General features: G+C 34.4%; 2 protein-coding genes across 2 annotated transcripts; both read right to left on the bottom strand.

Moving 5' to 3' along the window:
* Positions 1-389: 389 nt before the first annotated feature.
* LOC144548065 (receptor-like serine/threonine-protein kinase SD1-8) lies at positions 390-4,614 on the bottom strand. The gene is made up of 7 exons (XM_078296745.1): positions 3,280-4,614; positions 2,910-3,035; positions 2,379-2,524; positions 1,939-2,149; positions 1,563-1,800; positions 1,335-1,467; positions 390-1,227 (listed from the first exon to the last, which is right to left on the bottom strand). Exons 1-7 carry the CDS (start codon positions 4,559-4,561, stop codon positions 913-915), a joined length of 2,451 nt encoding a protein of 816 aa, XP_078152871.1. The 5' UTR covers positions 4,562-4,614; the 3' UTR covers positions 390-912.
* A 6,795-nt stretch (positions 4,615-11,409) lies between these two features.
* On the bottom strand, positions 11,410-16,540 carry LOC144548219 (receptor-like serine/threonine-protein kinase SD1-8). The gene is made up of 8 exons (XM_078296925.1): positions 14,702-16,540; positions 14,332-14,457; positions 13,508-13,653; positions 13,067-13,277; positions 12,653-12,890; positions 12,428-12,560; positions 11,958-12,319; positions 11,410-11,716 (listed from the first exon to the last, which is right to left on the bottom strand). The coding sequence occupies exons 1-7, from the start codon at positions 15,981-15,983 to the stop codon at positions 12,008-12,010; spliced, it is 2,448 nt and encodes an 815-aa protein (XP_078153051.1). The 5' UTR covers positions 15,984-16,540; the 3' UTR covers positions 11,410-11,716; positions 11,958-12,007.
* Positions 16,541-18,017: the final 1,477 nt, after the last annotated feature.

Here is an 18,017-nt window from a genome sequence, read left to right on the forward strand (position 1 = left end):
TGTCTTAACAAAAGGAAAATAATAAAACCCTGACAACAATGTCCATCAGCTGGTAATACCAAAATATAACAGCAAAAACTAACAAGTTCATCAACACATGTAAGCCACACACAGAGGCTGAGGTTAAGACACAAAATTTGGCTGAATAGCCCTAGTTCTCCCATTAGTTGGCATCAGCTTCATAAGGAACAATCTTGTTTCCGGGATCTTCTTCATAGGTCTAAGCTTCCTCTGGTAGATCATTATCAGTGTGCCAACTAGCAAGGGGAATAGCCTCCATATCCATTAGCAGCCATAGAGCTGTGGAGAGCTGCACCTTTTGTTTCACTTGTCCTGTCCAATAATGCACAAGAGATATGATCAGCAGAATAATTTGTCTAGGTACAAAAGGTTCAAATTCATTAACTCAAAAGATTCCCTGTTGAGTTAATGCAGAGGATACGCATTCGTCCCAAAAGCTGAGGATGGATAGCAGTTCCCATCCCCAAAATAGGATTCTCTTTAAGAGCTTTTATTTCTCTATTAATCTAAAGAAAAAGTGAGAATCAACGATCCATCCTTCTTCCCTCTTCGTTGTGTCAGAGAAAAGGACAGACAACCAACACTTGTCTATCAAATTATTTTTTTCAAAATTTGACAATTGACTTTCAAAAGATTTTAATTTCAAAAACAATGTGTAATGCAAGTATTGGAGATCTAAGCATAGCTAAGTGGGAAATTTGCAACTTAATCCCTCACTCTATCTCTGCTTTTCTTCCCCAGTTTCCCATCTTCCTATACTATCCAAATAAGGAAATAACACAATAAAGTATCACTACCAGAACCATTCTACTAATTAGATTAACAATAGTTTACAAAGTACCTAGAGGAAATTTGGAAATAATAACAGATATTCTACAGTCCCTTGATTATCTACCGGCCTTCAATTGCGGTTATTGTCAGATGATCCACAGAGACCACAGATGATGAATCATTTTGGTAGAAGGACCCATCTGAGGTAAAACCTCCAATTCTTGTACCAACCAATGGTTTCTTTGGGTCCTGTAGCAATGTGTCACTTGATAGCATTGTGAAAACAGAGCTCATGAATGGCCTATCATCAGGGAATTCTTGCACACACAATAGACCCACATGAACATATCTCATTAGTTCTGTTGCAAAGGCTGAGCATTCGATCACGTCGTCAAGCAGCTTTATAATGTTTCCTTCTTCCCATAATTCCCATGCCTGCATGATCATTACATAGTTTTTATTATAATAGTATGTATTACAAATTGACTTGATTTATACAAGTCTTGCTAAATTATTTCTTGGAATTATGACATGTCACTCACATAAGCAAGAAGGTTTTGATTGCCTTGATTTTTCTTGCCACTTATTATCTCAAGAAGTAAAACCCCAAAGCTATAGACATCAGATTTAAGCGAAATTGCACCCTCGGAAATATACTCAGGAGGCATGTATCCACTTCAAATATGTGAAATAAAAGATGAAAAATAATCAACCTGAAATTAGTGAAGTGGAACTTATATATGACGAATAAGAACTGAATTGACACATACCGAGTTCCTACTAGTGTTTTCGTGTTTATCACTCCCTGCTCTCTATTAAACAATCTTGCTATGCCGAAATCTGCAATTTTAGGATTCATTTGTTCATCTAATAAAATATTTGCTGCTTTTAGATCCATGTGGATTACGTTGAATCTGGAGTCTTGATGAAGATAAAGAAGCCCTCTAGCAATCCCAATTATAATATCTAATCTCATTGTCCAATTTAAGGAGGCACGGCTAGTAGCATCTGTTACATGAGTTAACAAAATATGAAATGTTCTTGCAGTTCAATAGTTGCATGCAACAATTATAGGAGGAAACTAGCTGTAATTGTTGCATTGATGGAAGATGAGGAAAAGGTTTAGAATGATAAATATATGTATACCAAAGATATAAAAATCTAAACTTTTGTTTGCCATGAACTCATAAATCAACACTCTCTCATTGTCCTCAATGCAGCATCCAACGAGTCTAACAAGGTTCCTATGCTGTAGCTTTGCAACCAGCAAGACTTCGTTCATGAACTCGTTTAATCCTTGGTTGGATTCTCTTGATAGCCTTTTCACTGCAATTTCTTGGCCAGAAGGCAATTGACCCTAGCATGTTTTGTGATTGTGAGTGCCTTTTGATTTTAATAGCACAAGGACTAGAGGATGCTTTTAAAAAGATAAATAAAAGATAGATTGTTTTTGCAGTATTATTTTTTCCTTGACTATTTTTCAAATAATTTTATTTTTATAGTAATAAGCAATTACATAAAGGAGTGAATCATGAGTATTTCTTATGAACAAACATGTGAGCCTTAAAACAAATAGCAAGGAGTACCTTATAGACAATGGCAAATCCACCTTCTCCTAATTTATTTGTATTTGAAAAGTTATCCGTCGCTTGTAAAATCATGTCCATGTCAAAGACAGGGAGATCTGTTCCTTGGAACAACTCATTTCGCTCGGAATGCTCCAGGTTTTTACCTGTGGTAGAAGATATAGCTGCATAAGTAGAAAGATGTCTAAAAGCAGAAAATTTTATTTGGATCTGCAATCTTTGTTATAATGGGTCGGGTTGGTTGGGTTTCATTGAGATTGTTAATCCAATTTTCTATAGTTGGGTTACAAAAATTTTTATCCCTAACTGATTCCAGTTAAGATATAAATCATTCATCAGAGTTTCATGTTAAGTGGGGTGTTGTGAGTTCAGTGGGTTTACAAGATATATATCCAAAATTTATAACTCAACTGTTTTACAAGATATATATCCAAAATTTATTTGCCGGATTTATCAAAATACAATCCATATCTAAGCAAGCAAGTTCTATAATAGTAATTTTTCGGGTCAGGAAAGTTCTATAATAGTTACCTTGTTTTGTATATCTCATCTTTTTCCTCCATAGTAGATATACAATTGAAGATATTAGGAGCACAAATATTATGCTACCTGATATTATTCCAATAATTACTGCCCTCCATTTTCTATGATTTGTACCTACATTAAAAGACAGTACTTTCTTAAAATATAAATTGGAAAGTGATTTTTTTTTTTTTTGTAATATTAAAGAAAAATGCATCAAAATATAGCTTCTCAAACTCTTATTTACTGTAACTTACTATTACCAGAGTTGTTATTGCTAAACCAGAACTGTGATTCCCTCACAAGAAAAAAAAATGCTTAAAAGAATGCCTACAAGTCATGAATCTACAAGGAAAATGAAAATAGAGGGAAAACTCACCAAGCTCAGACTTTGAAACCTTCACATAAAGAACTTGTTGGCCACCAATGTACTTAGTATCAGTAAGCACTGTTTCCCACATAACACAGCCGCTCCCTTGTCCCCTGATATCCAAGGGGGTATATGCCATGCATGAGCAATTCATCAAGCATCTTCTCCTGCACTCCTTAACACTGATGCTCGCATCAGAAGTTGCAATATGTGAATATGGTACCTCTACTCCTTCAATTACATAAAACCCATCACTATTAGCACTACAACCTAAAGGTACCATGCGTTTACACCCACCTGAAGTGTTTCTCATGTACCACTCTGTTGGTGTCAGTGGCTCAAATCCTCTCAGACAACTACAGGCTTGCATATCAGTACGCTGGCAAATACTGAAAGGTCCACACCTTGCAAATTGGCTGCACTCATCTTTCGGTTTTGACCAGAACAAGTTCCAGGCCTGATGAGGTTGATCCCAGACAAAACGTTGAACTACACCAGTTTCGTTCAGGACTAATCGGGCCAAGGTCGAGTTGGACTTAGCTTCAAATCCATATGACACCTCATCTTGATCCCACACAAATGTGAAATTAAACATGTCTTTATAAGTTAACATCTGGGGTGCCGCACTAAAATATTCTCCATTCCAAATACCAGCACGGCTAAATATCTGCGAATGGTCCCATACAATAATCTCAGGAACACCTTCAGTGTCCATTTCATACCTGTAGTTACCTTCTGATGGGTCATCACTGCTTTTCCAGGAAGAGAGAGATGTCTCAAAACCAGTCCTCAAGTTTTTGCCAACTTTCATGCCGGGAAGCATTGTATTTGTTGGATGATCAAAACTTTGCCATATGATACTATTGCTCATTTGATCTTTCAGTATAAGATTTCCAGAATCATTCAGCTCCAATATTGGACTGAAATTATTGGCATCACTTGATGAGTTAGAGCTAGATGACCATACGGTCCTTCCTGTTGTGTCATATAGCATTATTGACCCTCTCTTATTTAAGGTTAGTGTGCCAGAGGTGTTGTCCAAGGGATAATCTCCGTTTGCAACCCATACAACAGTGTCTGGCGAGACTGTGAACCATACACCCACGAAACGTTTTCTGGATGAACCAGGGCTGAAGAACCCGAGCTCAAATACGGATTTTGGTGAGACAAGAGTCTCTCCATCTGTAAGGTTTTGAGCTCTCAATAAGGTATCGATTGGGATGGCAAAAGGTGATAAAGAAAGGAGAAAGAGAGTAATTGTCGATATTTTAGAAATCATCTCTTTGTTCATCACTTCTAGTACCAAAATCAAGGATAATTAAATTGGAGTATTAAGGCAATTGGAACACTTCTGGCATTGGTTTCTGATTTCATGGGGACCTTTCTGATTAGATAACAACTAGTTTGTGCTTATGCTGAATGCAATTGACTAGTAATAGAAAATGACATTTTTTACCAATTCATTTCTTCTATATGAGACAATTATAGCAAGAAAATTGATTGATTAGTCAAGTCATGTGGTAAGTGGTTAGATGGGTGGGTCCTAGATGACAGTGGGTAGAACATATTGATGTTGATGTAATAGTAGAACCTCCTTAACAACAGCATCTGACAGCTTATCCAAAACAAAACTAACTATACCCTCTGCCATCTTTCGAACCAATATGTTAAAAGATCGAAGCTAAGTTGAATCAATCGGCCGGCTTATTTAGCAATTTTGAACGATATTATGGTAAGAGCTATCTCAATTTTTAGATATCAAAGAAAGTGAGTCATATCTGGAAAGAGAGGAAAGGGAAAGACTTTGGGAAGACTGAAACAGTAAGGCAGCTTCAATCATTGGAATCCAGTTGGACTTGAGGAAATATTAAATGCACCATGGATTGTCGATGCAAAACAAAAAACAATATTTTAGAAGCAAGTGGTTAATTTTTATATACAAAAAGAAAATATTTATTATCCTTTTTTATATTTAAGTAACAGTTCCTTTTTAATTGCACAATAAACTATGTTATCATGCATTATTGACCTCGAAATAAGGATTTAATTATTGTACATACAGCTAATGAGAAAGTTACATGCATCACATGCAGATTTGTCTCTATGCATGGTTGTATTGGTCGACTGTCAAGCATGCATTATTATTTGATTAAATACAGTTTACGAGAAAGTAACATGCATCACCTGGAAGAGAGCATCTATGTAATTTTTTTTTTTTTTTTGGTAAAACTGAAATTTACAATTTAACTCTATCAAAGTTTAAATTTGCTTTTAATTCTTTATATACTTGAACTGTATGAGAGCCCATATCTCTCCAATGCATAGCATGATCATTTACTTATGTTGATATATATAAAATAAATATGGATCTTGATCTAAAAATAATAAAGATGCATTTCCTTTGCTTTTCTATTATATGTGAGAATTCATTAGGCAAACTTGTTTAGTTAGTTCTAGATATTCTTATTATATTATATGATATTAATTTTTTACAAAAAAATTCCTATATTACTGATTCTTCTTCAAATATCGATTTTCAGAACCATTTAGATTACATGGAGTATTTGTATCTGTAGTTGCCTGCTGATCAACACTGATTATTGATCACTAGCAACATGTCTTGCATTGCTTCCGCATTGATAATTTAGATATGTTATATGAGTCGTTGGTGATATAACAGAGAAAAAAAAACAATATATCTATACAAAAGTTAGTTTACATATGGAAGAATAATACAAAAATGAAACCAAAAAGTTATACATCCATGCATTAATTTACAATATAGATTAACTACAGGACAAAAAACTGTACAACTAATATAAGTATTAATTTACATATGAAACAAAAACTGTACACAAGATAAGTTACAAACTTTTTGAACAATCACAAATACTGCAACAATTCCTACACAACTAACAAAACCTGTTATTGCTCTTCCCAAAAAATATTAGATGTATTTCAATAACGGTAAAATCCAATATATCATAACAAAGATCGAGCATACCATATGAAATATCGAGTGTGTACCACTATTGTTATGTACATTGCTTTACCAATATCCCATACCAGATGACTGAAGACAAAAATTGCTATCAGTACCAACTGGTACATCGTACCAGATGATACATCTCTACTCTTAGACATCCTCAATAGTTTTATAATTAATAAAAAAACAAAAAATGCATAGTTTAGGCTTAAATATATTAAGTATTATTTAGATGCTTAATTGATCATGTAGCAAAACTTTTTCAATACTAAACAGCCAATGTGAATTGAATGCTGAGGTGGGTTTTCTCAAAAGCTCCAAAAAATGAGAAATCATTTTATTTCTCAAATTGATCCTATTTTTTTGCAGAAAATAATAAATTCTGTAATAAAATGATTTCTCAAATAATGCAATTTCATATATATGCAACAAATAATAATGGGAAAATTGATTATTTGCCACTCCAAAACATTCAAATTTGAAAAATATCATCCCGAAATTTGAAATTATAATAATGTCACTCTAAACTTCATTAAATTTTAATTTTGTCACTCCAAATAATTAATGACTAAAATACCCTCGGGCTCTTCCTCTCCCGAGGATATTTTAGTCATTAATTATTTGGAGTGGCAAAATTAAAAATTAATGAAGTTTAGAGTGGCATTATTATAATTTTAAATTTCGGGATGACATTTTTCAAATTTGAAGGTTTTGAAGTGGCAAACAACCAATTTTCCCAATAATAATATAACAATGTTAATATCCAGCATTTTTTATTACTTCAGTCCCAAGATTAAACTCAATTTAAATTCCTAATCCCCAGTATCAATGAAAGTAGGTGTATCCTCCATATCATGAGATAGTACCATAGGCCATCGAGTCATCATCTCCCTAAGTGAGATTGTCTGTTTGATTGGTCTTTGTCTACCATCCTTAAGAGATCTTAGTGGTGTCGGCCTCCATGCATCATACGAATAAGATATAAGGTTACCATCACCCACATTCCAAACCGCACACCAGTGAAATATAGGGGCTTTATTCTAACCAGCTGGTTCCAAAAGAAAGACCCATTGGCCATCCACACAGCAGGGCCCGAAGTGTGTAATCCTCTTAGACACGTGATGATAATTGACCAGAGACGTTGCCTATCCGAGTACACTTTCCACCACCAACGCAATAGAAGAGAAGTGTTTCTAATAGACAAATTAGGCAGATCCAGCCCCCCATACCCTCTAGGCATACAACAAGCCTCCCAGGTTTGGCATCTCAATAATTCTGAATTTTTATAAAAAAAAGGGTGTAGAGAATGCTTATTTTTTATCTACTATTATTGAGGAAAGATGGGCTCAGCGGGCTCGGGGCCGGTGGCTCTCCGAAGGGGACAACAACACACGATTTTTTCATTCATATGCATCGTCAAGATTAAGGAAAAACAAGGTGTTATTTTCAGTTATTCTATGAAGATGCAATCGAAAAAAAAGATAAATGAACAAAAATTACTGAAGAAAACACAGCAATTTGAGGAATTAAATTACTTCTCTTGTGCAACGTACCATGCAACCAAACTGAGCTTCCAGATCGTCATTTGCACAGAACACCTTCAAAGTTCCAAAAATATCACAACAACACCTTGGTTGGTTCCTTGTTGCTTCTTCTTCTCCATCTCCAGTACTGAAGGAATTCGTATCGTATGAGTTCAACTCAGATTTTGAGTTTAAATATTGACCGTCCGATTTAGATCGCATGAATATGAAAGACCTGTGCATTGGTAGGATTCAGATTGGACAGTCCAGAGCTGAACTTGAACGATGCGTTAATGCAGAAAATCGGACACCTGTCTGTCTCGCTTCAGTGAAGTGCCATAAATAGATCCATGACAACAGGGATCCTTTAATTTTCGTGTCAGAATAGATCGGATGGTCTGAATTCAAACACAAAATTAATGTTACTTTATGGGAAACGATATCATGTACCTCTTGCCTTCTGTTCTGTCGGTCGGTGTCAGTTTCTTAATTAGATTCAAGAGTTCACAGAAAATTCGAGATGCAAATAGATAAAACAGATGGACTTTTGGGCCGGCCCAAATAATTGGTCAGGTTAGTTGGACCGGGTTGTCTAGATATTGAAAACAAAATTTCTGAATAGATGAGATTGGTTCGGCCCAAATGACCTATTTCTCCATGATTGCGATAGAAAGGGAATAAAAAACATGAATAGGGAATGTAGCTTTACCACAAGTCATGAAAAAGTCATTTATCTACAATTTTGGGTATAAATTCACAAAATTTTTCTTTGTGTGAAAATAAAATTATAAATAGCAATTTATCAGAATTTAAGCTTTGTAACCTATTACGTTATTATCATTTAGTGGAAATAAAAAAATGATTGTTAAATATTATAATAAAAAAAAGTATTAATCTAAGATATATATGGGAGAAATTTAATTTGAGTTAATTAAAATATATTATTAAAGGCTCAATAGTGTGTACATTTAAAGTGGTGATGGGGATATATTTAAAAAAAAAAAATGGTTCATTCCATTTTTCCCTTTTTTGAGGTGGTTCTTCAATTTGGCATATTAAATGGGGCACACTATCATGCTTCCTCAAGCCTGAATATTTGTCTAAAAAGAATATGAGCAAGTGGCTTTTTAATAAATAAATATCTAAAACTTGACAGGTGGTCAGTAGAAAAATAAATGGATTAGAGAGTAATCAAAATATCAGTACATAACTTCATTATTGATTGGTCAAATGTAGAAACACTTTTAGTAATTAAGATTCTGCATATACAGTTTCTAATTGAAATAAGCTATCTTTTTTAGCTAAATAATAGAATAAACCGTAATCACAGTTCCGGAATTAGAAAAAAGTGGTATTTGTTACTCAATTGAGCTGATAATATAGTTCATATAATGCATATCTAGGATATTTGATAGAAATTAATCAACTTAATTATTAGTCAAATGTAATAATTAAGGTTGGAACTTCCCAGAAACTTCATTAATGTAATAGTTATTAGTGGAACTTTCTCGAAGTTATGTTGTAGTTTTCTAGATATATAGGTTGTCTTGGAAATATTAAAAAAAAATATCTAGGAAATAGAGAGAGTTAATTAGAACAATACATGTTATTTAGTGATATTATAGTGTGTAGAAAGTTTACATGAGACTATATAATATGTAAGGATTCTCTTCATTTTAAGAGAGTAAAAGAGACTAAGAGAGCATTTATTCACCCACGATCAATTAACAATCCTAATGAATCCTTTTAGTAATAGAAGTTAAATTTCTGTCATATAGTATGCTCTCTTTCATTATTAAATATATTAAGTTGTTATCAAATATCTGTATTTTGTCCTCCTAATCTCTCATATGCACAAGAACTTTCTTATTATTCATTTATATATCAACTTTTTGAGATGAATAAAAAGTGAAATATCTTGGAAACATAAAATTAGTAAAGTACCCTTTTATGTGTAAATGAAAGATAGGAAAATGTACCAACTATGTAGTGAAATATAAATATATTTTGCAACTATTATCATGTTTCATTGGGTATTTAATTTTATTTGAGCACATATTGTGCTTGAGAGGAAAAAGATCGGCTGGCTAAATATCTATTTTATATGTGGTGAATTCTCTTATCTCTCTCATTTTATTTTTCTATCTTGGTCTAACTTGAAAAATCATTAATAGCATGGGGCACTAATGGGAATTATGTTGTTTTTCATGCCTTAAGCCTTATTTATTCAAAGGGGATTAGGAATTTAAATTGAGTTTAATCTTGGGACTGAAGTAATAAAAAATACTGGATGTTAACATTGTTATATTATTATTGAGAAAATTGGTTATTTGCCACTCCATAACCTTCAAATTTGAAAAATGTCATCCCGAAATTTGAAATTGTAATAATGTCACTCTAAACTTCATTAATTTTTAATTTTGCCACTCCAAATAATTAATGACTAAAATACCCTCGGGCTCTTTCTCTCCATCCGACTCTCTTGCTCTCCTCTCCTCGCTTGATACAGTGCTGTTCATCTGACTCTCTTCCTGAGAGTTCTTTTGCTCCTCATTTTTCTTTTGTCGCTGTCTTTTTTCTTTTTCTTTTTCTCCCGATCTCCTTCCCTCTCCGTCGTTCCACCATAACGTGGCATTTCTAGGGGTAATACCTCTAAAATTGAGAAATTTATATAAAGATCTAACTGTAAATTTTCTTTATGGATCCCATCCCCAGCTAAGTTTGTCTGTATAAAGGATAAATGACTAAGAATATCTAAATTCTCCAACCATTCAGTATATAGAATCCCATATAATGACTTACGAAAAGTGAGGGCATCCCCTTGTGAGTTAACCACTTGTTGCAAAGAGATATCAGTGTTGGTACAGATTTCAAACATATAAGGATATTTGGTGGCCATAGAACAGTGTTGGTACCAAATATTAGTCCAAAATAAAACAATTGTATGTCTATCTGGTTTATATTCTACACTAGCTAGATGTACCTAATTGGTGTAAACATTGAACAATGTGAAATTAAGTTATATATTGTTCGAATTAATTTATCGTTTAAATTGTTACAACTAATAATACATTTCTCACAATTGTTCGCATCTATAACTCATCATTTAACCAATGACATATTGACATATATACTGCAGATTACTCCGAAGTTGGTACGAAGCAAGGTGAATACTAGGCTACGTGTACCTAATTAATATGGAAGTAGTAATTTAATTAAGGTGATACATATATGAAAGTGTTATGAATATAAAAATGAATGGTTCATTCATTTTGTACACACATGAAAAATATATGAATAAATAAATTGTTATCTTTTACATATTCTCTGTCTTTATTTTATAACAGAAAGGAAATTAATGGGCCGTCATGCCATTTATTTTGATAGTGAAATAAATGATGTGTGGAAACGGAGAGGAGGGAAAGAAAGGGGATCGGATTTTCTAAATAAATTTATTTGTTAAGTAATTAAAATTTTGGAAGGGAATTAATGGGGTGTGAGGGGATAGAAGAAGAACCAAGACAAAAAATAAATATTATTTTTCTCTAATTTTTGCTCCTTAATTTAGAAAATAGCTCTCTTTCTTACCCCTTCATCCCTTTCATGAGTTTATCTATTATGAAGCAGTCTAAGTTCATTTATGGGTGTACACGATATTGACTTTCTGATTTTATATCAGTTGTACTTGTATTGATAGTAACAATTACAAGTTTAAATCTTCAGAAAGTTAGAAGCCAAATTTTGAGAAATAGGTAGAACAGACGTGTAGCAGTTCCCATCCCCAGATAGGATCTTCTCTAAGAGCTTTTATTTCTCGATTAATCCAAAGAAAAAGTGAGAATCACCGATCCATCCTTCTTCTCTGTTCGTTGTGTCAGAGAAAGGACAGACAACCAACACTTGTCTATCAGAATTTTTTTCAAATTTGACAATTGACCTGCAAAAGATTTTAATTTCAAAAACAATGAGTAATGCAAGTATTGGAGATCTAAGCATAGCTACATGCTGTATATTAATTTCATATCTAGCTTAATTAGGTTCTATATGTGCTCAATCCTTGGCACTCTTTGACCCGTTAAAAAAAAGAAACAATTCAAAGAGAGTTCAGATCAGGCAATAGAATTTCCCAATAGTGTCACTACCAGAACCATACTACTAATTAGATTAACAATAAGTACCTAGAGGAAATTTGGAAATAATAACAGATGTTCTACAGTCCGTTGATTATCTACCGGCCTTCAATTGCGGTTATGGTCAGATGATCCACAGAGACCCCAGTTGATGAATCATGTTCATGGAGGGACCAATTTGAGGTTAAACCTCCAATTGTACCAAACAAGGGTTTCTTTGGGTCCTGTAGCAATGTGTCACTTGATAGCATTGTGAAAACAGAGCTCATGAATGGCCTATCATCAGGCCATTCTTGCACACACAATAGACCCACATGAACATATCTCATTAGTTCTGTTGCGAAGGCTGAGAAATCGATCGCGTCGTCAAGCAGCTTTATGATGTTTCCTTCTTCCCATAATTCCCATGCCTGTATGATGATTTACACAGTTTTTATTATAATAGTATGTATTACAAATTGACTTGATTTATACAAGTCTTGCAAAATTATTTCTTGGAATTGTGACATGTCACTCACATAAGCAAGAAGGTTTTGATTGCCTTGATTTCTCTTGCCACTTATTATCTCAAGAAGTAAAACTCCAAAGCTATATACATCAGATTTAACCGAAATTGCACCCTCGGAAATATACTCAGGAGGCATGTATCCACTTCAAATATGTGAAATAAAAGATGAAAAATAATCAACATGAAATTAGTCAAGTGGAACTTATCTATGAGGAATAACTGAATTGACACATACCGAGTTCCTACTAGTGTTTTCGTGTTTATCACTCCCTGCTCTCTATTAAACAATCTTGCTATGCCGAAATCTGAAATTTTAGGATTCATTTGTTCATCTAATAAAACATTTGCTGCTTTTAGATCCATGTGGATTACGTTGAATCTGGAGTCTTGATGAAGATAAAGAAGCCCTCTAGCAATGCCAATTATAATTTCTAATCTCATTGTCCAATTTAAGGAGGCACGCCTGGTAGCATCTGTTACATGAGTTAACAAACTATGAAATACCCTTGCAGTTCAATAGTTGCATGCAACAATTGTAGGAGGAATCTAGCTGTAATTGTTGAATTGATGGAAGATGAGGAAATCTAGCTGTAATTGTTGAATTGATGGAAGATGAGGAAAAGGTTTAGAATGATAAATAGATGCATACCAAAGATATAAAAGTCTAAACTTTTGTTGGTCATGAACTCATAAATCAATACTCTCTCATTGTCGTCAATGCAGCATCCAAGGAGTCTAACAAGGTTCCTATGCTGTAGCTTTGCAACCAGCAAGACTTCGTTCTTGAACTCGTTTAATCCTTGGTGGGATTCTCTTGATAGCCTTTTCACTGCGATTTCTTGGCCAGAAGGCAATTGACCCTAGCATGTTTTGTGATTGTGAGTGCCTTTTGATTTTAATAGCACAAGGACTGGAGGATGCTTTCAAAAATGTAAATAACAGATAGTTTGTTTTTGCAGCATTATTTTTTCCTTGACTATTTTTCAAATAATTTTATTTTTTATAGTAATAAGCAATTACATAAAGGAGTGAATCATGAGTATTTCTTATGAACAAACATGTGAGCCTTAAAACAAATAGCAAGGAGTACCTTATAGACAATGGCAAATCCACCTTCTCCTAATTTATTTGTATTTGAAAAGTTATCTGTCGCTTGTAAAATCATGTCCATGTCAAAGACAGGGAGATCTGTTCCTTGGAACAACTCATTTCGCTCGGAAAACTTCATGTTTTTACCTGTGGTAGAAGATATAGCTGCATAAGTAGAAAGATGTCTGAAAGCAGAAAATTTTATTTGGATCTGCAATCTTTGTTATAAATGGGTCGGGTTGGTTGGGTTTCATTGAGATTGTTAATCCAATTTTCTTTAGTTGGGTTACAAAAATTTTATCCGTAACTGATTCCAGTTAAGATATAAATCATTCATCAGAGTTTCATGTTAGATGGGGTTTTGTGAGTTCTAACATGGGGTTTTGTGAGTTCAGTGGGTTTCATCTAAAAATAAAACATTTCTAAAAATCATAAGAACCAATAAGTTATAATTGGAATAAATACAAATAAGAATGTAATATACTTTAACTAACAATATAGCAGAGAGTTTTATTTTGAAACATCAAAATTAACAATATCCACATAATTTCTATAACAATAGTGACATAATTTCTACAATAATATTACTATTTTACTTATGTACAAGTAACTTTTCTTAAGAAAAATGTTGTACTATGGTTGGGTTGGGTTGGGTTTACTCAACTGTTTTACAAGATATATATCCAAAATTTATTTGCCGGATTTATCAAAATACAATCCATATCTAAGCAACCAAGTTCTATAATAGTAATTTTTCGGGTCAGGCTGGTTGGGTTAGTCAGAATAGTCGGATTAATCAGCTGTGACTTAAATCACTACAGTTACCTTGTTTTGTATATCTCATCTTTTTCCTCCATAGTAGATATACAATTGAAGATATTAGGAGCACAAATATTATGCTACCTGATATTATTCCAATAATTACTGCCCTCCATTTTCTATGATTTGTACCTACATTAAAAGACAGTACTTTCTTAAAATCTAAATTGGAAAGTGATTTTTTTTTTATTTGGTAATATTAAAGAAAAATGCATTAAATATAGCTTCTCAAACTCTTATTTACTGTAACTTACTATTACCATAGTTGTTATTGCTAAACCAGAACTGTGATTCCCTCACAAGAAAAAAAAATGCTTAAAAGAATCCCTACAAGTCATGAATCTACAAGGAAAATGAAAATAGAGGGAAAACTCACCAAGCTCAGACTTTGAAACCTTCACATAAAGAACTTGTTGGCCACCAATGTTCTTAGTATCAGTAAGCACTGTTTCCCACATAACACAGCCACTCCCTTCTCCACTGATATCCAAGGGGGCATATGCCATGCATGAGCAATTCATCAAGCATCTTCTCCTGCACTCCTTAACACTGATGCTCGCATCAGCAGTTGCATTATGTGAATATGGTACCTCTACTCCATCAATAACATAAAACCCATCACTATTAGCACTACAACCTAAAGGTACCGTGCGTTTACACCCACCTGAAGTGTTTCTCATGTACCACTCTGTTGGTGTCAGTGGCTCAAATCCTCTCAGACAACTACAGACTTGCATATCAGTACGCTGGCAAATACTGAAAGGTCCACACCTTGCAAATTGGCTGCACTCATCTTTCGGTTTTGACCAGAACAAGTTCCAGGCCTGATGAGGTTGATCCCAGACAAAACGTTGAACTACACCAGTTTCGTTCAGGACTAATCGGGCCAAGGTCGAGTTGGACTTAGCTTCAAATCCATATGACACCTCATCTTGATCCCACACAAATGTGAAATTAAACATGTCTTTATAAGTTGACATCTGGGGTGCCGCACTAAAATATTCTCCATTCCAAATACCAGCACGACTAAATATCTGCGAACGGTCCCATACAATAATCTCAGGAGCACCTTCAGTGTCCATTTCATACATGTAGTTACCTTCTGATGGGTCATCACTGCTTTTCCAGGAAGAGAGAGATGTCTCAAAGCCAGTCCTCAAGTTTTTGCCAATTTTCATGCCTGGAAGCAATGTATTTGTTGGATGATCAAAACTTTGCCATATGATACTATTGGTCATTTGATCTTTAAGTATAAGATTTCCAGAATCATTCAGCTCCAATATTGGACTGAAATTATTGGCATCACTTGAGGAGTTAGAGCTAGATGACCATACGGTCCTTCCTGTTGAGTCATATAGCATTATTGACCCTCTCTTATTTAAGGTTAGTGTGCCAGAGGTGTTGTCCAAGGGATAATCTCTGTTTGCGACCCATACAACAGTGTCTGGCGAGACTGTGAACCATACACCCATGAAACGTTTTCTGGATGAACCAGGGCTGAAGAACCCGAGCTCAAATACGGATTTTGGTGAGACAAGAGTCTCTCCATCAGTAAGGTTTTTAGCTCTCAGTGAGGTATCTATTGGGATGGCAAAAGGTGAGAAAGAAAGGAGAAAGAGAGTAATTGTTGATATTTTATAAATCATATCTTTGTTCATCACTTCTAGTACCAAAATCAAGGATAATTAAATTGGAGTATTAAGGAAATTGGAACAGTACCGTTGATCCGGATAAATAATGCAGGAAATAAATACAAATCTTTAGAAGGAGCAGGAAAAGGAATACAATCCTTTCAAGTGCTAGGTTCCAGGATAATCTACACAATGTGTGCTTATTTGTAGGTAAATGCAAAGTGAGCTTCAATAAAGAAAAGTAATGGAATGGAATCGGACAGCACCAGGCCGACTTTTACATGAGTCTTGTACCTATGCGAGTTTTATTGAGAAACTCGGATGAACAATGCTTAACTCGGCCGAGTTAACCTAGTTTTACTCCGATTTCAGCCGATTCAAAGCAAAAGTGACAGATTCTCACTAACCTAAACCGAGTCTCAGCCAACTGTGCTGTCGTAGGGGTGACTTGGACCTGGATCGCGTCTCAGCCGGCTGTGCTGTCGTAGGTTGAGCAAACAATCGGCGCAGGAGAAGAAACAAGAGCAGAAATTTCGAATTTGGGAGTCTCAATCGGCGCAGGAGAAAAAGGAAACTTTCAATCGGCATAGGAGAAGAAAATTTACTGTTTTACTATCCGCCAATTGAATGTTTACTATTTCAATCGGCGCAGGAGAAAACACGGAGGAATAGTATTCTCTGCGGAGTTCCGTGCGGACCTGTGCGGAGGATTTAATCTAATACGTTCGTTTTGGATCGAACGGAAAAGATTAAATCTTATTCGAATTGAAAAAATAAATTCTCACGATATTTTCAATCTGATCTTTCCGATCCGAAACGAACGGACCAAATTAAAAAATCCGCACGGAATAACTCCGCAAAGAATATGCTTCGGAGAAAGCACTGGAAAACTTACTATCCGCCAATGTAATAAAAATGAAACTTACAATCTGTCCTGATTTTTTTTAAAATGCTCACAAAAAAAATTATTTTATTAAAAATAATCAGATTTTGAGTGGAATTTTAAAAATACCCAGGCCGCAGATTTTTTCCGCGCTCCGAATTTTTTATTCCGAGCGCGGAATTTTTTTTTTTTTTTTTTTAGAGTCTGGAGAAAGAATTTATATGTATGGTATATCACAATCAAATAATGCAAGATTATGTTAAATAAAACTACAATTTATAATTCCAAACAAAAAAATTTACCTACAATTGCAAGTGGTAAAGAATTCGGTTGTACCCGATTTTTTTTTAAAATAAAATAAAATTTAATATTTTCAACTGAACAAGCACCATTGCATTTTTTTTTTATAAAAAAACTCCACCGATCTGCAGGATCAATGGAGTCATTTTATGATTCTGTCAGAAAAAAAATAGCAAATGGCTCCATGCAAATGCATTTTTTCTCCACCGATCCACAGGATCACAGGATTTATTTTTTTATAAAAAATAATTCAATGATGCTTGTTCAGTTGAAAATATTAAATTTAGTTCTATTTTTTTTTTTAAAAAAAAAATCCGTTGTACCCTCTGCATTATCTCAACTTTTCTGATTTTCATAGGGAGCTTTCTGGTTAGATAACTATTTTGTGTTTACGCTGAATGCAATATATCGACTATAGTCCAAGAAAATGACATTTTTTTTACCAATTATAGCAAGAAAATTGATTGATTGGTCAAGCCATGTGGTAAGTGGTTAGGTGGGTGGGTCCTAGATGACAGTGGGTGGAACATATTGATTTAATAAATTGCAACCGATGTTGATGTAGTTTAATTCCATGCATGTCCAGCACGTGCACCAGTCAATTTATTTCAGCTTTTGCATTTAATCTATTCACATGTTCTTGTCAAAGCAGTTGCACAATCAAGCGAGAGTTTGAAAACAGCATGGAATTGGATGCGAGAATTAATATAGCCGCCTTTAAGGGAGTGCCGTTTCTCACCGTTGCAGCATCACCAAATTAGTTTGGAGCATGTAATGTTGACTTTGGATTTGGGAGGCCGATAAAGCATAGAAGGAAAAATCAGTATCGGTATCGGGATCGGTCTTGGCTGATACTGATTCGGGATCAGTGTATCGGT

This window comes from Carex rostrata, chromosome 32, assembly GCF_964058835.1.
Source record: "Carex rostrata chromosome 32, lpCarRost1.2, whole genome shotgun sequence".
Classification (NCBI taxonomy): Eukaryota; Viridiplantae; Streptophyta; class Magnoliopsida; order Poales; family Cyperaceae; genus Carex; species Carex rostrata.